This window comes from Parasteatoda tepidariorum, chromosome 1, assembly GCF_982258835.1.
Source record: "Parasteatoda tepidariorum strain Cologne lab strain chromosome 1, Ptep-v5.0, whole genome shotgun sequence".
Classification (NCBI taxonomy): domain Eukaryota; kingdom Metazoa; phylum Arthropoda; class Arachnida; order Araneae; family Theridiidae; genus Parasteatoda; species Parasteatoda tepidariorum.
This window is the reverse complement of record NC_141755.1, coordinates 18,716,579-18,738,906: the sequence shown is the minus strand read 5'-3', so window position 1 is coordinate 18,738,906 and position 22,328 is coordinate 18,716,579. Positions and strand designations below refer to the sequence as shown.

The window sequence follows — 22,328 nt, the reverse complement described above, 5'->3', positions numbered from 1 at the left end:
GCATACTATTAAATATTTCTTAAATATAAATTGAATGTTTTGCATTTTTAAATATTATTTTTTACTGATTATGATGTTTCATAACAATAGCAACATTTCTTTATTTTTTACAAAGTAACAACTATGTAAATGTAACACATAAAACATTTATGAAAATTACTTCTTGTCTCGATAAATTCATTATCTATATAAAATAAAATGTTAAAAGCTTTTTTTTTTTAATTGTATAGTTCCTAAAAGATTCTATAATTCTTTAACTCTCCTTAAATTTGGTGGAACACAAATTTTTACGTTTAAATTACCAGTATTACATTGGTCTTAATATTATTACATTGGTCTTCTAAATATTACATCTGTCTTAATATTTGAAAAAAACTGCAGATTAGGTAAAAACAATTTAAATTTGGAAAAGCTTTCAAATTTTAAAGTAAAAAAAAAAAAAAAAAAGAGGTAAAAGAAAGACAGAAAAGAGCTTTATGAGCATACTAATTTTTCTTTTTCTGCGATCAATAATTTTGTCATAAAAATAAATAAAAATTGCTGGCTTCAAAATATTACATTTAAAGAAAACTGAAAATAAATTTGATTAAAGAAAATACAATTTTAAGAGTTATTAACATTAAAAAAAAAGTCATTACCTTGAAAAGGACTAGATCGTCTTTTAGGAGCAACAGCAATATCTTTTGCCATTATTGCAGCTATAGAAAAGTCAGTAGCCCTTTGACAGGGTTGAGGCTTGGTCACAGCTTGGGGAGACCGAGACGATTCCTCGGTCCCTATCACTTCTTCGGAGATCAACATTTTGATTTAAAGTTCTTCCACTTTGTTGAAAATGTTCCACTTATTTGTTTAAAGAATAATTCTACTCTTCAGAAAAGAATTATATAAAAGTCAGAATCATGCTGGTAATTCTCTAATTTCGAAAATGACTCCCGGAACTGGCGCTTAAAAGTTCTTTTTTAAGACATAATACAACTTAAATTAATAAAACGCACACTAGAAGCATCTCTGCTAATATGAACAATTGCTTTCTTTTCAGAATTCAGTTTCTGGAAGCATCAGTAAGCGATTTCGGTTAAACCGATATTCGTCCGCTGGGGTTGCCGCTTGAATTTCGAGTCGGTTCCGTCGATCAAACTTCAGATTTCGTGATTGAAATTCACGGACATAATCATTCTAAAACCCCATCAATCAAGGTGAGGTAATTAGTTTTAATAATGGCGATGATTTTTGATGAGCAAAATTATCGTTTGGTCAAAAATTAATCGCGAATAATTAGAGGTAACGCTATAACGATCCAAACAAACCACTCGTTTGGTTCTTTCTGCTTTATGACTAAGGCTATTCAAGCCACTAACAGCTTTACTCTCACAGTCGTGCAGAGGGCGCTGTTGTACGAGGAGGAAAATCACCTACATGGGTGGCAGTAGGCGGGACTTGTAGGAGAACTCATCAGCTATTGGTAGGCGTGGCACTAATCAGCAACAGCTGTTTCTCAGCGAATGAGAGTAAGCGCACTTAAGGGACATCACCTATTATTGGTCAAAAGACGTTGAATGAGCTGTCGTCGCGTGACTCTGAGGTGTAGAATTAAGCACTTAACAATCTTATTTTCTACCACTTGAAGAAAAATTGCAAACAATTAGAAAAAGTTTTTTCTTTGCTGAGATTTAAATCGATCTGGAATGAGTTCGATTGCGTGTATTGGAATAGTTATTCTTAATTTATTAGAAAATAAAATTGATAGTTGTTTTTTTTAATGACTATTTTAATACGAAAATAAGTATAATATTTATTAAATTTTTTTTAAAGCTCATTGTAATATGTTTACGGATTCTCTTTGAAATAAACTATGAATTAAACAGACAAGAATATTTTACTATATTGGGGATATTGAAAAGATTAATTAAAAGAAAATCTCTAATATTTTTACGCTAAATATTTTCAATGATATAAATAAGTATTATCTTCACAGAAAAATAAAAACAAATTAAAAAACTTATTGCAGAATCTTGCAAATTTATCGTTTTTATAACTGATGTAAAATGGTGAAAACCTTTTATTACATTGTAATTTACTTAAAATAATAATAATATCAATCACTAATATTTTTTCTGTATAACTATTTTGTATGCATAAATAAATGTAATCTTTATAAAAGTTTAGAGTTCATCGTAGTATTTTGTGGCTTAGTTTTGTAATGAATTATGCAATGCACTGAAGTATTGTATTATATTGTGAATTTTAGGAATATTTGCATTTTACAAGTAATTTAAAAAATAAAAAATGTTTGCTTTTTTCACTGCTATTTTAAACACATAAATAAGTATAATAATCTTTATAAAAATTTTATAAGTTCATTAAATAAAATTTTTTGGACTATCTTTTCAGAAGACTACCTACATGATAAGTATTCGAGAAAAAATATACCTTGTAGTAATAAACATTCTATGCTTGTAATACGTATACTTACTAGTTAACGGCATTCCATAAAATTAGATATGAATGATGAGAATATTTTACTGTATAAGTTTATTAAAAATAATAAACATCATTTTCAGCTTTTTCACTGATTGTTTAGAATACATAATACCGTCTTCATTTAAAAAATTTTTAAGGAAAAGCTCTATTTATTTTATTTATTTATTTGGATTATTTTTGCAATGAACTATGCAACACATAAGAATACTTTATAAAACTATAATTTTGATAGATCGGATTCACTAGTTTTTAAAAGATATCTATTGCAAAATGTGAAATACAATATTTCATGCAATCAATATTATATTCCAGGCAGATAAGTATTATGTCATAACAAAAAATACGTTATGCTTATAGTATATATTTTTGGGGGAATTTAATTTATTTATTATATTATTATTGTTATTTTTGCTCTGTACATAAGGATTTTGGAATTTCTCAACTACAACTGTGTTATACAATTTTTCCTAGGGCTTTTATACTTTAGTTTTTTTGTATAAAAGAATTCTGTATCTGTCAAAAAGTGTTTTAGAGCTTTTTGACAACAATTATATAAAACTTATAACAACTTTTCTTAGTTCTTTTATTTATTATTATAATTATTTTTACGGATGAATTTTGTACTTGAGCACGGAGAAAAAGAATTCTGCTAAAATTTCCGTACTTTTATTGTAATGGCATTTCTGGTAAAATAATAAATAAATAAAATAAAATTAACATACTTGTGGTTAATAAAACCAAATTATACGATATTTAAACCATTCATTTGATAATTTTTCCGTTCATATGATAACGGTTTAAAGGAAATTCTGGTCATGATGATTATAGTTTTTACAACCATACATTTTATAAAAAATACAAAACAGAAAAGTAATTTTTTCTGAATAAATGGCTTCTATGCCATGATCTAAGGTATCATGATAAAATTGAAAAATTTTACCACATTTACTAAAAGAAGCACTGTAATAAAACCATATTTTATTGTTAATTTTTTCATAAGTCATTACCAAAACGCATCAGTAAAATTTACAGAGCTTTTTGGTGTTCACATACAGATAGAAACAATGTAAATTTTACCCTGTTTTGATCATCCTATTTTTTCCTTCAAGAATATATTCTTCTTCTTTCAAGAATATATCTTTCAAGAATAATAATAGGCAATTCAAGAATATATTTAATGAGTTTTTGAATTTTTTTCTCCTTTAACTGTTATTAAATCACTTATAAATAATTTTTATGCTTAAATAAAAAATTAAATAAACTACTTTTGAATTTTTGCAGATTCTTAAGATACAATTGAAAAAAAAACGAAAATAAACTTCTTCTTTTTTTGTTTTCTCCAATTTTAGAAAAAGTTAAAAGAAATTAGCAATAAATACTTCATTGTAAGAGAGAGCTAAGATCTTAGTAAATAATTAGTTTTGCATTTGCATGCGTTTTTCAAAGTCACCTAGTCCTAAAAAATTAAACTTAATTTTTTTTTAAAGTACGAAGTGGGAAAAAAGAATTTTTCTATCAAACCGACCAGAATACTGCAATGCAAGAGAGAAATCAACGTATCTTCCTATCGAGAAAAAAAAATTGCGACATTTTTTTAAAATTAGTTTTTTGAAATTATACTCCAGCGTTGATTAGCAGGGAAATGAAATCGTTGTCGAGCCGCTGTTTTCGAAATCTTTCGGAAAGCAGTAAAAATCCCCCCCCCCTTTTTTTGTCTTCTTCCCATTGGCGAAATGGGTCTTGTTTTGAGTTTGATGGCATGCGCACTTTTTTGGACGTCATCACACTTTTCAACTACAATAATCAAGAGTAATAGTAAACAGTCGGCATGAGTTGTCATTGCATGGATTGCTATGGAAACCGTTGCTGTTTGATAATTTTTTTAGAGTTCTTTTCTTCCCTTTTAATTTTGTTATGCATTAAGTTGGTGAGTTTATTTTTGAGATTTGGGACCAGAGAGATCCCATAAATATTTCTTGAATTGTGAATAAAAGAGAATTTCGTCATTCGAACGATATTTTTTGTTTTCATTGTTTTAATTAAGAATCAGAAATTCTATCCTACAGTTCAAACTGGATCGTTTTCAAAACTAATTCAGATGAATATTACAAATAAAGAGGGTCCCAAACTGATTGATACGGTTCAAAAGGTTAAAGTAAAAGCAGGAGAAAAAAAAGAAGAAAAAAAAAAAAAAAGAAAAAAAAAAAAACGATGCCAAGGCTTAAGCTTACCGAGGCTGAAAATGCTAAAGCGAATGAACATAGACGGGAAAAAATTAGACAACAACCATTTTGCCAATGGTTAACCAGTGATCGCCTCTTGGAGATCATAATTTTTTTTAATTTCAGTTTTGAATTGATTCATTCCAAAGTTAATTCAGTTTCAGTAATGTGCATGAGTATGGCTTTATTTATTTATGTGTGCAAAAAAAATTTCGATTAATTTAAAAAGTTCTCAAAATATGGTGAAATACCCTAAATAATTAAATGAACACAAAGGGGTCCAAACTTTCAACCGCTCTCCTAACTAAACTATTGGCACCATATTCTCCTGACTGAATTTACCCGCCCCCACCTATTTTGATAGTTGAAAATCCAAATCCATCAAGGAAAAAAAGGTTATGTTTTTTAGACGAAATATGTTTTTGTGTCTGATTTTGTAATTTTATTAATAGATATCACTAATTAGCACATTTGAGGTTGTTTCTTTAAACCATTATGATCGCAACATCTGATCAGTAGAACGCAAGTTATTCAGAGTGATATCTTTTTTTATTTGATCACTGTACATCGAAATTTTAATATATTTTTCCTTGTCTGCTTCTCTTTGAAATCAGCATTATATCTATACGTATTTTGCTCATAGATAGTTTTAAAGATTACATTCTAATAACTTGTCTGGAGACGATTTTAAAAAATTAAATAACTCTACTGAAACTCACTGTCTTTATATGAGAGCGATCATTTCCCTTCATTGAACCAATTTCACTTACTTTTATATTAAACTAATTAATTATATTTTATTTTTATCTCTTATATTAAACATTTTATGATTATAATTTCTATATTTAGTTACGTGGAGTGCGGAAAATAATAATTATCTAAACACGTACTAAACTATAACAACGCTGAATTTGAAGCTAAAATTAATTGTCAGCGTAGCTCACGTTTAGCAGGAAACCCCCCCCCCCCAAATTTGAGCAATCGCTTAATCTCCGTGCTTCAAAGACTACGAACGCATCAGTTTAAAAATTTTGATTGAAAATTTAAAAAAAAAATTAATAAGCAATAATACCACTTACCTTCTGTCTACATTTTTTTTAAAATTTTATTTTATATCCATCGTCGAACAGCCGATACAGCTAATGGGTTTACGACTACTAATGTTCAACTCCGTAGCCTTGAAATTTTGAACCAATCCAGAAGACAATGAAACTCCTGGATCAGTACCCCCAGAGGTATTGATTTGCTATGGGAACATGGAGGACTTTGAGACTCGACAGATTTAGCGTGCATCAGTCACCATTTACTACACGGGGAGTCTTCGGCCGGCGGGGTTTGAACCCACGAACTCTTGGACATTGGCCCAGTGCCCTACCAACCAGGCTATCTCGGCCTTCTGTCGATATTGCGTGTACCATACATATTACACTACATGTACTGTAGTACAAATGTGTTCTGTCTACATTGCACTACAAGTTCACTGAGTGCTCTTGTAGCACAATGGTCCCCAACCCCAGGCCGGCACCGTGGATCAAACGGTACCGGGCCACCCAAAGAACATTGAATTTTATTTCCATTTTATTTACTGTGGTACATGTCTCTCGGATTTTTTGGACACTAAATGCACGAGCGATTAAGTGGGAGCTGAAAAGAATCACCTAATACCAAACATGTAATTGTATTCCGTTAAGGCATGTCTTAATACAATTAAATTAAACTTGTTACTTCAAAACCATCTAAAATATAAAGGTCCTCTTCCCTGTTCCTTAAATTATCAAACGTTGATCTGTCATGGGTGATAAAAATATTGGAGAGCAGTGTTGTAGTGACATTTCATTATTAACTGCCATGCACAGATGGCAATGAGGTGTTGACTTAAAACCAAGATGAAACGAAGTGAAACGAATCGTCTGACTGGGAAAGTTTAGTACAATAACAAAGTGGTAAGAGAGTTCGTTTATTTAAGCAGCCATATACCTCCCAAGATGATTAATCCTTTATGAAAGGTAAATAGTTTTATCCGTGAGAGTATCCTTTCCTGATTTTAACCTTATGTTATCAAACTCATTAACCCTTTGTCGCAGAATTTTTATTAAAAATATTTTTCAAACTTTTATTCATTATTTTGTATTAATTAAGGAGAAAATATGTGAATTTCGGCGTTAAAAACACGGCTCATTTCTAAATAATAAGTTTCAAATTTGAACTTGCAGTCATTTAGATCTAGTTGAAACAGTTATTCATCACTGAAATTTCTTTAATTTAAAAAATCAATTATTGATACATTTTTGAATATGTATGAGAAAATATTTCTAATTTTTTCGGATATTAATGCCTTAGTACAAATATGATTCAGATAATCTATCATAGTTTTTTTATATTAACTGTTAGACTGTTTTTTATTATTAAATAAATAGGTACCAAAATATATTTTTACTTGCAATTTGAGCGTCAGAAAAAAGTATGTAAAAGGGACACTGCTGTCCACTCTGTGTCAAAGGGTTAAATGTTTCGTGAACATTTCGCGTTAAGAATTTTGTTGAAAAAAAAATCTAAGAACCGGAGATAATTTCTTATCAATTTAAGTAAAAGAATCCCAATTAAAAGAAGAAGAAAAAGAAGAGTGCCGGCTAAAAGGTATTAGAAGAAAAACTCTGCCATGTCGAAATTTTTTCGGAAAAATACACTACAGATTTTTGTCTCGCTATTTTAAATGACTTAGATATGGAAATAAAGTGAGTGTGAGACTTTTAATTTGAAATTCTTTATTTTCATTTTTAATATCTTCCGTGAAATGTTTTATAATGTTAAACAATTATATTAGAAAGGAGATTTTTATTATTATTTTAAGCGTTCTCAACATTTATTAGAAAATGTTAGACACTCCATTCATAATTTTGATTAGTTAATTACTGTAAAAATTCCAACGTGTAATTTTATGGTGAATATAGATTTTACGGTAAAATTGATTTTAAGTATGCCGGTGGTGCTAGTACTTTTCCCCGTAATTTGGTTCGGAATTTTTTTAATAGTGCACCGTTAACTGAAAGTTTGATGAATTTACAAAATTCTGAAATTTTGATAAACAAATAAAGAAACACAAAAAAAAAAGAAAATTTGATAAATTTACAAAATTCTGAAATTTTGATAAACAAATAAAGAAACACACAAAAAAAGAAAATGATGAAACAAAAGATCTATCTCAAAAATTAAAATTTCAAATATTATACTATAATACGAGGAATGGTTGCCAAGTCGAAAATCGCCCCAGAATTAATAAACTCCGGTAAACTTGGGGGTCTGGGGTTTTTGGCCACGAGGAATCGATTGGCGCCGGTTTTGAAGCGCTACGGTCGAGCAGTTCGGAGTTACAGATAGGATATTTTCAAACTTTATTAGTTCGCCATAGATACTTTTCTCCACTCTTATAAATGTATGCTAATGCGAACCTTACAATTGAAATATTAATTTTCGACAACTTAAACCAATAATATACGAAGGAATTAATAATTTAATTGTAAGGTTCGCATTAGTTTACATTTATCAAAGTGGAGAAAAGTTTAACTTTTGTGTTAAAATCACCGTCAACAAAGTCCGACATTTCAACATTCGCCAGATTTCAAGCTACATTTTCAACAGAACGCACCTCTACATGAAATTCTTCAAGGAGCCGGAATTTTGGAACGACAAGCGATCAACTCAATTCTACCCGCAAATGGACAACTAGAAGATACCGTCATTGTCAGAATGCTTCTCCATTACGCCGAACAAGCTTACCCGACCGTCAAAGTTGCCGTACTTCACCCTGAATTTGTCGCACGCTTCTACGTTACAACAGCGGATGGCGCTTATGAAGGAATGGCTCTTCTCAACGATATCAGCGACCAGAACAAGGCTTCTAACTATCTATACGGCGTTCAACAAGGATTCGACGTGCTACTCATTCCCATTCACAAGAGAGCTCAAATGGATAGAGGCGAGCACTGGATGCTAGGAATTTACGAAGCAAGCTATGGAGAACGTCAACTATTAGTCTGCGATCCAGTCGACAACCCGCTGCCCATCGATGCTGTTTTGAGAAAAATACTGCGACACGTTTTGAATACCGTTGTTACGAATGAAAAGCTGAAAGGATGCATCGTGAAACCTCGCAACGCTTACAAACACCAAGATGACGCGTCTTCCTGCGGAGTTTACATCGTCTTTTATGCTCGACAATACCTCTCTCATCGACGCCTTTTCCTGGACAAGAATTTTCAAGAAGCGGATGAACGGAAGCAAATTTACGAATTCGTTGTGAACAGTGTCTTTAATTGTATAATTTTTTGTTATCAATTACATTTTATTTCCTATGACTTTTCAAACTTTACCTTTGTATAGAATAGTTCCCTTTCCAAACTCTAACTTTGTTTAGATAGTTTACAATGGTGCACTTTAATCGGTTATCTTTTCACCAATGGTTTCACAAATTTTCTTATGGCATGTATTGTTTTGATAAATCACAATTGAAAATTTAAATCTTCGAGTTAGCTTCGATACCTGTTTTCTCCGAGCGGAGCTCGGTCACCCGCTGGTAGATTAAAAAGACTGATATAATTTCATTTTTGTCAGAAAAAACGCAAAATGAATATCTTTTGTGTAATAATTTATAATCTCCACCGAAAATTCTTATTGTGTCTTACGAAAATAATGGCCTATGTTTTTCATTTTTATTCAGACGGAGTGTTTTAAATTTTCACCATTTATTTATCACATAATTAATTCATACTAAATCTTAATGGGAAGTACTTTTAATGGAATTATAGGCTCCTAATACCAACTTTTTCTTGAGGCTATAGCATTTCCTTCAGGAAATTTACAGTACGGCAAAGGAAAAAAAAATTAAAATATGCATTACTTCTCATTGGTAATTACAGCTTGCTGGCTAATGATTCATCAGTTGGGGTGGGCTTAAAAGAGAACCGCAGACAGATTCAAAGCCGCCCTCCCGGATAGGCCTAGCACCCTCTTGTGCAGGTGTCAAACTATTTTTGTTCGACCGCTTTAACACCTGTTAATGACCGTGAAGTAATCATTGCAAGCGGTGGGGTGGAATTTGCTGTTCGCAACATTTTTTTAGAACAATAGCCGATACTAACTCTAGTTTTCTTGCATTAAGGTGAAAAAAAATATTTTTTTTTTCACAAGGCTCTGAAACAGCTAGAAAATTCGTAAACAAGAGAAACGCTTCTGTTTGCAATCATCAACAGAGGGGGGTTGGTTTTGATGGCTAGCAAATTGGCACTTTGAGGTGCCATTGCGAAAAAGAATGTTATTTTCTCTCATTTTGGCTTTATAGCGAACATTAGGCCTTCTATTCACCTTATTTTTTTTCTAACTTCGATACGCATGTGGTACTTTTTCATGTAAATATTGTTGAGAGTTATGAAAATGCAAATTTTTAGAAAATATTATATATTGCGATAAATTGTTCGAAAAACTGGTCTGAAAAGAGCAAGGGAGAGGGGTCTATGGTGGAAAATTTTTATACATTTAAATACATATTTTAATAATAGTTTGAATTTATTTAGTATTTTTATTTTCAATTATTTACATTTCCATTTCTTTCAATTCTTATTTTTTTCTCATGAGCATTTGGCTGCATATTTTTTTTCAATATTTTTTTTAAAATAAATATTTTAGGTTAAAACTATCATAATATGGTAAAATTTACAGTGTTTCTGGATCTATGGGAACATCAGAAAAATTCTGTAATTTTTACCTAAGTGCTTTGGTAATATTTAGGTAAAATTAACAATAAAATATAGTTTAACTGTATGTAATAAAATTTTGCAGTTTATCACGATACCTAAAGGCATGGCATTAAAACCATTTATTCAGTTGAATTTACTTCTCAGTTTTATATGTTTTACAAAATGCGAGGTAATAAAAACTACAATTTTGAAAATCAGATTTTACTGTAAGCCTCTACCATATGAACGGAAAAATATAAATGGTTTAAACACCGAATGTATATATATATATATATATATATATATATATATATATATATATATATATATATGTATATATATATATATATATATATATATATATATATATATATATATATATATATATATATATATATATATATATATATATATATTACATAACACATCTAAAATAAACAAAAATAGTTTAATTTTTATAGATTTAAATAATTTTGTTATAATTTGAAATATATGAATTTGACTTAAATTATCTTCTCTTTTTCTTAATAAATATTTAATAATGATGCCAACTTTCTCTGATTTTTGGCGCTTTACGAATATTTTTTTTTTTTATATAAAATTTTTTTCTTTCTTCAAGCTGACATATGTAAGATTAAAATTCTTTTTCACACTTCATTCGTTAAAGATCCAACCGATGCCATAGAGTTAGTACCACTAATGTTTTAAAGAGAATTTTAATTTTGGGCTGAAGCAAATTCTTATTACTATGTATTCCGAAATTATTTTATTATTTAAAAATGAAAATATTACTTTCACAAATGAAAATTTATATAAAAGAGTAGGCAAATATTGGATTGGTCAACCCCTAATCTCTAATTCAGAATTCCAATATTAATTACACTGGCGTATGTATTGCATTGTACATGCGCCATACATTGGCAATATTAAATTGAAGTAAATTAAGAAATGCAAAAATAACGATGTAGCTTAGAAATATGAAAAAAAACATATACAGATGCTGATCGATATTCAAACATAATTTATTCATTAACAATCACTTTGATGTCTGTATACATGGACAGAATATAATAATTTTTATGCAAAATGTTGAAATCAGAATATATTACCTATACTTTTTATGCATATCACAGCATTCATTAAAAAAATACAAAATATTCACTCAAAAATATGATAGATAGACCAAGTTACCAAGAGAGTTACCAAGTTACTTTTGTTACCAAGAGAGTGCATTCAGTTCAAACTTACTTTTAATTTACAGTAATTTAAAATAAAAATTATGTTAGCATAAGCCTCAATGTTTACAGTTTCGAAATTTGGGTTCATCTAAAAATATTTTTCAATATTTTAATAAGATACTAAATTTCTTGATATACTTTGCCTCATCTGAATTAAAATTTGCAATATAACTAAATTACTTTTTTGCAAACACAATTTACTACTTGATAAAAAGATCAAAATTTAACTCAGTTTGGAAAGAAATTACAGTCATTTTTTTTTATAAATTAGTAAGTGGTGGTGAGTATTTGAGAAAAAGCAATATTTTTATTACATATTCATTATTATAGATTTTTCTGGTGCTATTATTTTAAGTACATTACATTGATTGTAAATAGCAACGAAATTTAAAAAGATTGCACACAAATGAAACTTTGGAGCCTTTTCACAAAATAATAATTCTTTTTCCAAGCACAGGTTCTGTTTGTAAGCTGTTCTTGAAACTTTGAAATTTGAAAAAACTGTTTATAACCTCCTAGAATTCCAGTAATTTCGGCAGAATGAATATTTTTATTAATAGGCTTTGCACTAGTAATAACAATATTTTTTCCTAAGCTTCTTTCATGATTAAAAGCATTGAAGTTGTTGGTGCCTTTGTGCTAATGAAAGAAGATTAAAACTAATGTAATTTATAGTAATAAAATGTATAGGAATTGAAATAATTTTACAGACGAAGTAAAATTTGAACCCTTACATTTTTAAAACATAGAAAGATCAATCAAAGCAAGTCATATTTTAATTACTATTTTTAAAATACGATATTAAAAATAAATTAAGAAATTGTCGTTCTTACATAGAAAAATGTTTTAACATTTCATTATCTGAAATATTTTTTCGAGACCAACTATTTATAGTGGAAGGGAGTACTTTTATCTTAAGACTCCTTTCACCAAGTTCCTGAAAAGGAAAGTTTTGATATTTTAAAATATTATCATATTTTTGTTGTTGTTAAAATGCGCCAAAGCACCCAAGTAGAATTTCTCTTCATGATAAATTTTGAATTGAATTTCATGCAGGGTGACCCCGCAAAAAATTTGTAGAAGGTACTGTCAACTGTTAAAATATTAAATGAACAATATGATCATCACTTGGATAGATCAAAGAGTTCGTGTTAAGTCTGAGAGGGCGGGATATGGCTGCTGATAAACACACAAGCAGTATTCATGTGGATGGTATTAAACCTCCACATGTATATTGTTTGTGAGGATTGTCTTTTTAACTAAAGTTCTTTTGTTTCATAGAAGAAAATATATTTCGGAATAAAATATTGTTACTTTTATAATTAAAATAAAACTTTTAAAAAAAAATTATTTAAAAAAACAACAACTGTAAATATTATAAAGAATACATATGACCTGTTTCATGATCAATTATAACGTTCGATTTTATGCTTATGTTGTCTTCCCCCCCCCTCACAAAATGCAAATTTGGGTAAATTACAAAAAAAAAACTTAATAATAGATTTATATCTAATAATAATTCATGAAAAAATAAGTATCTATAGCAAGGTATCTATGAGCATCTAAGTATTTTTTTTTATTTAGATATAATGAAAATATATTTATTAACTTATTAAATACGATATTTTGTTCAATTTAAAATTTGCTTCGCTAGTAAAAAAATGTTAATAAGATAATATATTTTAAAAAAAATTATCGTAAGAAATCAGCTTATTTCTAAATGCTCTAAAACAAATCTTGTTCTGGTCTGTATTTTGTTCAAATTCCAGTAAGATTCTTGGTGAATAAAAGAAAAATTTAGCCTTTTGTTTTCCTTAACGCCAATATGCTTCTTTGTCCTTTTCCCCCCCTACCTCGTGGGTCAAAGAGAAACCCAGTTTCCATGACAACGGTTGCATTTGGAAATCTCAAGTGCTAATTTGAAATTTGAACGGAAATATAATTAACTTTGAAAATTTTGCAACAACGGTATTTAAGAATGTATAGACAAAAATTCGTGTAATTATGAGACATTACAAACGAAAATGAGCAATATAGAACATGAAAATCAAAACAGAAGCATAGATATTGATAAGAAGTTTTAATCCTAACAGAAAGTACATATTATTTTATTGCACTTTCTGTGCGCATAAAATGGATGTATCTCCTTATTTATTGAAAAGGAGCTAATATAGATTTTACAATATCTAATTATTCATTCAACGAATATAGTTTTCTAGAAGAAATTTGAAACTAACTCTTTCAGAACACACAACAAAATTTTTAAAGATGACATGAAAGAAATGAACTGCAATTATTGCAAATAAATAAGAAAAGTTTACTTGCTTGCAAAAGAAATAGACGATTTCAAAGACAACTTGCGTGAGATGATAGCAAGCTTCGACAACAAAATCCGCCATTAGTCAACTGCTACAAAATAAGTTATCGGTCACGGTTAAAGCTCGTGTCTGCCATAGTAAGAAAGCTTGATGCAATCGATTGCTCCATAAACGCATTTCTTGATCATATTTACCAATTTATGGCACGACCTAAATAAAATAATTTTTCATTTATCCAATTTATGGTGCAATTAGAAAGTTTGCCCCAAGTATTGGTTAAACATTTACCCAGATTTTTTACAGTGTAGTATCCAGGGAGTATACAGCTATCTTCATGCCAAATTTCTCTGCCTAGGTGCAAAAGTGTAGACCTCTCCCTGACCTGCGGAAAATATCTGGCGTCTATAGTTATTTGGCGTCTATTGTTATAGTGTTTTCTTTCAGAAAATTTCTGTCTAAGTGTATCTTCCATAGCATATGGATAATCTCTGGCAACTTTACAGCCAGAACTTTTTTGTAATAAAGCAATTAATTTTTGCAACACACCATCAGTAGTCAGTTGCCTTTTACCACTGCTTATTTAAATAAAAAATTCTACCCGAATTCTATTCTATTTCCTCATACATTGCCGTAAATAATAAAATAGCAAGAAATCAATACAAAACATTGAGAAATCAATTGGAGCCAACAGCTGAACCAATTTTGTCAATGAAAAAAAAAAGCTGTTTTTCACCTTGTTACACTAATGTATACCTACAATTAAATCAAGTTGGTTAACGACTTTTTTTTTATTTTAAAGTTACTGCCAAGAATTGTTTTAAATGCCATATAAGTAAATATGCCACATAGCTCCATGAAGTAAAGATTTCTAACTTTTTTTCGAATTTTTTTTCCCTCCGAAATAAGTGAGCTCGTTTTTAGTTAACGGCATAGTACAGCATCCTCCCATAAAATCATTAACGATATTTTACATGAGCACGAACTGTTGCCTACGATGCCTATGTACATTTTTAATTCAGTCTTAATTGCGGATTAAGTTGTATTTCGTGACATTTTAGAAGGAAATAAGACAACCGCAACAAATTCTTCCGGGCTTGCGGCTTCAAAGAATCTACCCTAGTCGGGAAGGTGGGTCAAGAAAAAGCCTCTTTTTCACTCCACCTGAAGAAAATTAGAGGTTTCGACGTGAATGCTCTCGAGATAAAAAAAATAATAAATAAATTCCGAGTTTCAAGGTGCTAATAACTTGTCTGTACCTGTCGAATTCGAGCTAAATGCTTCACTTGAGCTCCACACCCTTGGTGGGATCCATCACATACATCTTCCTGAGGCACGTGCAACGGCGATGCGTATCCATTAAATTTTTAATTACAGATGAGAATATGCTCGGTTGGGAGGGCGTATTGCGTCAATGGTTCAGAGAACAGTAAGTCTAAACATCTTTTATTCGACACCCAAAAATCTTAAGATTAAGATAATCGTTCTTAAACTCGTCTCATGCGGTAGGTTTGTGCAAAAGAGCTAACGTTTGCAGAAAACGCCCTTTAATACAACACCGAAATGTTGGTATGGTGATGAAATTGTTTTGATATATGTTGAAATGTCAGATGTTTTTATTTCAATATTTTTTTTAAAGCTACACTACATTTTAAAAGGTAAGTCCTGGATCATGGCTTAGGACATACTCTCCCTCGTAATAAACGCTGAACATTGAGAGAGAAACTAGCCCGCATTTGCATTACACGGAGAAAAATAGTGCGTGGAGTCCCTCCGTGCGGAGGAAGTTAAACTTCGCAACCTGCGACGCTAATTGTGGAAGAATCATCAGTCGTAGAAGGATCACTAGTTCTATTCAACGACTCTTTTTCCTGCTCCGCTCGCTTCCGTGCTCTGTAATCACGGTAATATTGTGCATTTTTCCCTCGTGGAATCCCTCGCCCTGGAAAATGTATTTGTATTAATAATGTATGTGAATGCGTCATAATGTAATTTCAGAAGAGAAACAATCAATTGATATTCACATGAGACGTACCTTGACCTAACCTTAAATCCGTCGCATTATCCGTGGGATTGTTTTCACTTATTTTTTACAATCGTTATCCACTAAATTTGAAAATAAAAAATACTACCCTATTAAATTATATGTGTATCAAATCAGACTAAAAAAATATTTATAGAAAAACAATACTTTTATGACTTTTATTATTTTTCTGCTAGTGAGAACCAAAACAATATGGAAATGAATGAGGGAAAACTGGATCCTACCACGTGATTTCCCGGCCAATAAAAATGTAGCTTTAAACGCTTAACGCAACCTTGTTGGAAGTCGCATAAGAAGTATAACTTCAAAAAAAGTACGGAAAACTAGCCTGGTCAGCCCGTCGAAAGCACTTACGTTGATGTGAGGCAGGAATGGTATAAGAATTGATCAGGCACCTCTGGTATTCGAACTTGGGACGCCTCATTGGAAGACAAGCGTTCTATTCCCGGATTGTAACAATAAGGAGGCACTTCTTGGAGGACTTTTTAGACGAATTCAACGAATTTAACTTCTTTAATGATGCGAGTAACAATGAAGAGAAAAAGAGAGCTATTGTAATGGGCTCTCGCAGCAGTTTAATAAAATAGTCCATGAGGTGAAAATGGATTGATGTGTCTGTTTTACCTTATGAGAGTAATATATTTTTCATATAAAAAATTATTATTGCTTTTTTTTTTCTTCTTTTCTTTCTTTTTTGAAAAATCTTAGTAACTTTGAAAAATTAATATTCTTTTTAATCGTTCGTTCTTAAATATTCCTTTAGGAACATGATACTACTAACAGTGAGTTACGTCCATTCTAGATCTGAAAATGGCTGTATATGGTTCTTTGGCGTTTTCTTATAAGTAGTGGCAGTGATATAAGGATTGCGGTAATAACATGAGAACCACTGGAAAACCATTCACCCGTAACTCTCCTAAACTTCCGTAATCCGGTAAGGTAAGAACCATTTGACATCTTAACTACTCAATCCAAGACTATACTCATAAAGCGACTGTCACAAATTAAAAAAAAAACAAAAGTACTAAAATCATCAAATAACCCCCAGAAATGGGAGGGATCAAAAGGGGATTTAAGATTTATGTAGCACGCTTCCCTTTTCTTTTCAGGGGTGACTTTTTTTTTAACAAAGGTAAATGCCGCCAAAATCATTAAATTACGAAGAACAGATTGGTAAAATTGACTGCGGAGTTAATAAGGGAGTAACTCACGGATTGTTTTCAACGGAATCAAGAAGAATATTTGCGGTTGACTAGAAAAAGGATGTTGGACCCCTATGATCCCCTCTTTTTTTGTTATAAATGTTGCGTAACACGCGAACATCAAAGGAAGAGGTGTTGTTTTTCAAATTAGCGCTTAATGTTACTTCGAAGAATATTTCTACGGCCTACAAGGTTCTTCTAAATTGTAAGCGCTAATTTTACCGGTTTTCGTTGGAAACACCACTGCAAAATTTTTAACGGATCAGATTTTTTTTAATTAAAATACAGTTTCATGTTAATCTAAAAATTATAACTCGAAATTTGAAAATTTGCGTTAATTTACAAGCACAATGGTTTATTTTTGAACGAATAAAATGGTTTATTGTTGAGCGAATCATCACTAGATTGCTGTACAAATTTGCTACAAACTTAATAAGTTGAAGAAATGGAAGTATGTAAAATGTTGCGGCGTTTATGAAAGTCTAGGAGAAAATTGACCAATGGGTAACCAGTGCATCGCATGGGTAACCAAGTGATCGCAATAATGCGTTCACTCTTTTCTCCTTTTTTTTTCAATAATTAATTCAATAATTAAATAATCATTCTTTTCTCCTTTACTTTTTCAATAATTAATTCAATAATCACTCTTTCTCCTTTTTTTTCAATAATTAATTCAATAATGCAATAATTACTCTTTTCTCCTTTTTTTTCAATAATTAATTCAATAATCCTTCTTTTCTCCTTTTTTTCAATAACTAATTCAGTATTTCAATAATCAATCTTTTCTCCTTTTTTTCAATAATAATTCAATAATCATACTTTTCTCCCTTTTTTTCAATAATTAATTCAATAATTCAATATGTAAGTATTTTTGACCTGAATAACGGCACTCTTTTCTCCTTTTTTTTCAGTAATTAATTCAATAATTCAATAATCATTCTCTTCTCCTTTTTTTCAATAATTAATTCAATAATCAATTTTTTCTCCTTTTTTTCAATAATTAATTCAATAATTCAATAATCATAGTTTTCTCCTTTTTTTCAATAATTAATTCAATATGTAAGTATTTTTGACCTGAATAATGGCACTCTTTTCTCCTTTTTTTTCAATAATTAATTCAATAATTCAATAATCATACTTTTCTCCTTTTTTTCAATAATTAATTCAATAATTCAATATGTAAGCATTCTTGACCTGATATTGTCCAGTTCCGCAACATTTCGTTATTTGTTAATTTTCTGAAAGAAACTGTTATTAGATATCTGCTCGATTCGACAGTGTCTTTCGATACATGTAAAATTATAGTCTGCTGTCATCGAAGCAGAATGAGAAAAATATAGCTCGTGTTATTTTTCGAATTTTAATTGTTTTTTTCCAAAAAAAATAACATCAATATAATTATACTGTTGTCAGTTTTTTGAAAGGTTTTTCAGTATTATTAAAAGTAAATTTTAAAATATCGGCAGACAGACAAATGCCTAACGATTAAAACTCTTACTCGCTCAAAACTACTAACCACATAACTTCTACATTCATTTTTCGATTATTTTGAATTAAAGGTAGAGTGCTTTTGATTCATACTCTATCATCAAAGAAAATTGTTAAAAACAAAGCAAATATAATAATAATAAAAACCATTGAAAAAACCGCAAAATCAAACCTAAAATTCAAGATGGCGCCTGAAAAAGGCCTCCTAATAGTTTTTTTCTTCTTGTTGTTGTTTGTTGCTTAAAATAATTCGTAACATTAAAAAAAATAAATAAATAAATAAATAAATAAAAGCTCTTAGTTAATCTTAGGTTAGGTAGTTTTTTTTCTTCTTTTTTTTTCCTGTTGCTTGCTGCTTAAAATCACTCTTAACATTAAAAACAACAACAACAAAAATAATAGGTTTTAGTTAATCTAGTTCAGGTAGTTTTTTTCCCTGTTATTTGCTGCTTAAAATCACTCTTAACATTTAAAAAAAAAAAAAAGCTTTTAGTTTAGCTTAGGTTAGGTAAATTTTTTTTCCTGAGTATATTTAAAACCGTTTGAGATTCATAAAGAAAAAGTATGGAAGAAAAATTTCCGATATTTTAGGCATTTCTTAGGTATTGTGACCCCCTTAAATGCATCAAAATAGATTAAGAAAAAAAAAAGAAAAAACATCATTTCAAGTTACTTATATACATGTATTGTAACACATAAAAATTTTCTAGTAGTTGTTACGACTAATTGTGATGACGCAGAGACATTTCAACGACTGTCTTTCTCAGCAATAGCGTGTCACGTGTTGCATGAAAAAGAACTCAATTAATAGCAGATCATAATTCAAAGCAAACTATTTGTCTTCACTTCTGGAGAAGAAAGAAAAAAAAAATTACACTCCTATCTTCACACGACCCCACCGGGGTCAAAATATCTATAAAAGTGGACACCAACAGTGTGAGAGAGGAAGAAATTTCACCTCCTCAAACACGACACATAGAAAGTTACAGACCCTGCTAGCTCTCTCACCTGAAATCACTCATAGAATTTTAGAGTCAAACGTCACTTTCTTTTGGTTCAAAACAGAAAAGTAATAAAATTGAAAAAGGACGTATACAAAAACCCAGCTTTTACAATTCTATTTTTGTATATTTTTACCTCACTTTTGAAAATTTTGAAACGTATTGAACCATAATATCGTCCACCTTTGTAAAAACTTTAACATGATGCTAAATTGAACTATATTATTGTTCGTTTTAACCCTTTGAAGCTCATGGGACAACGGTGTCCCTTTCTAATTTTTTTTTTCGACTCTCTAATTATCAACAAAAATGTACTTTGATATGTTTTAATTGTACAAAAACAGTCTAATAGATACTAAAAATATCTGTTAGATTATCGGAATTATATTTTGACTTAAAAATGAGATTTTTTAAAAAAAAGTAGAAGGCAAAATTTTTTCTTTCGTTTATATTCAAATGTTTATCCATAACTGATTTTGTAAATTGAAAAAATTTCAATGATAAATAGCTGTTTCTCTTAAATCTGAATAGCTGCAAATGAGTGCAAATTTGAAAATTATCGTTTGTAAATAAGCCGAGTTTGGAAGAGTTTTCCCTTAAAGCAAAAAAAGACACCGGTGTTTCTTGCTGTATTTCATAACCATAAGTTATTAAAATGTTAAGTGCAATATTTTTAACTTATTTTGAGATTAAAACAGAATATTGAAAAAAGTATGAAAAATATGTAGACGGGTTTGAGGGCCGTTACGATTGCTTTGAAATCATTTTTGTTTCTTGATTTCAAAGAGATTTAGAAATCAAACTGAAAAGGATTTAATGAAATAATTTGGAAATGATTCGATTAACAAAGATTACAAAAGTAACATTATAAAAATAAATCGAACTTATTTACCTCTTAATGATAGTAAAACATTTTTTCAATACGTTTACCATAAAATTGTTGATTATCGTAAAGTTATTTTATACAATAAGGAAGCACCACTTTTAGTTTGCACCAGTTCGGATAAGATTATTATGATTGTAACTTAACTTTTTAATAGAAAGAAAACACAGAAAATGAAATGGAATGGTAAACAGCATAACATGGAAAAATAATTGAAGATAACTTCAACAAATGTTCATTAAATATCTTTGCAATTAAAGTAGAACATAAAAAAAAATATTTTTATAAAACACATAAATAAATTATTTACTGGTCATCACCACTAAAACTTTTATCAACAACCAAATATTTCCGGAATTTCTTTGGTAATGAAAATCGTATTTTATTGCTTTTTTATCTTCTTTTGTTTCTCCAAAAAGAATGCATTAACATTAACAGCATTAAGAGAAATGGTTTAGAAAGATTATTTTTTAATGTAATATAAAGAAAATAGTATTTTTTAAAAAAATGCATCGATAAAGAGCTATTGATTAAGGAGGACAAATATGCAAAAAATTGAGCAAGGGTTCATTGAGTAATTTGTTGTACCCATTAAATAAAAAAAAACTTGTTGGAAAATTATGAATAGACTTAAACATTATGTGTCTGTGTTTTTTCCACTCATATAAATTCGAAAATACCTGTTTTCATTCGTTTCACTTCTGAACTTCATTACGTTTCTTATTTATTATATTATTAGCCATACAAAAATAAGTCGCGGAAAAAAAATGGTAATTTTCAAAGCAGCCTATTTAGAGGACGCCATACCACTGGAGAAACTTCTCATCGCAAGTTCTGTTTCAATTCTATAACTAACTTAAATTATTAAATATAGAACAAGTGAGTTCAGGCAAACCTAGAGTAAGCCATGGAGTTTCAAGTACTAAAAAAAAAAAAAAAAAAAAAAAAAATTCTAATTATCAAAATATAAACAAATTATTGAAGGGGAACTTCCCCGTTGAGTAATCCTTAGTTATTCGCTCGTGATTTATTTTCTTTTCGATATTTTGAAAATTTCTTTTCAATCTTTGAAACTTCGTAGCTTACTCTAAGTTCGTTTGAACTTACTTTTTCTATACTTTAAATTTTAAATTGTGTATAGAGGTGAAAGAAAATTTGCGATTGAAAGTTTCTCTCATGGTATAACGTCTTCTACTACTTTCTCGCTCCGTCAAAATGACGGGGTGAATTTTTGTCCTCTATTTCTCGTACCCGTGATATTTCCTCGCTGGAGTATTCGGAAGTAACGAGCCAAAAAAGATTAAACAAATATATTTCTTATGCCAAAAATCACGCTTATTTTTTTCATCTATGCACCAAATCGCAGTACCAGTAATGTGTTTAGAGATAGTTTATTTAAAATGGATGTCAGTACTCATTATATTTATGATAAAACCAAAAATTAATGATTTTCAAATAATGAAAATTGATGATCATTCACTTAGTTATAAATAATTTTCCTCAATACAAAAAAAAAAAAAAAAAAAAAAAAAAAAAACACCACTTTTACGACCGTTTTCTTCCGAATTATGTGACTATTAAGCTGCAGAAGCATCAAAAGCAGATCAAAGCGATCAAAAGCAGAATTATCAGTTTTTGTCACAATGGAGTAATCAGATGAGAGCTTGAATAAAATTCAAATTTTAACTCAAACGTAGCGGCTCATTAAAAAAAATCTCATTA

General features: G+C 29.8%; 1 protein-coding gene across 2 annotated transcripts in view; it reads right to left on the bottom strand.

Annotated features, from left to right (window-relative positions):
* LOC107436847 (T-box transcription factor TBX20-like) overlaps nt 1–1,397 on the bottom strand; it is a 58,451-nt gene extending 57,054 nt beyond the window's left edge. The window contains exon 1 of one of the 2 annotated variants that reach the window (XM_016048665.4): nt 639–1,397. In XM_016048665.4, the coding sequence (XP_015904151.2) occupies nt 639–801 (163 nt within the window). In that variant the 5' untranslated portion in view covers nt 802–1,397. 2 annotated transcript variants of the gene reach the window in all.
* Between the last annotated feature and the right edge of the window lie 20,931 nt (nt 1,398–22,328).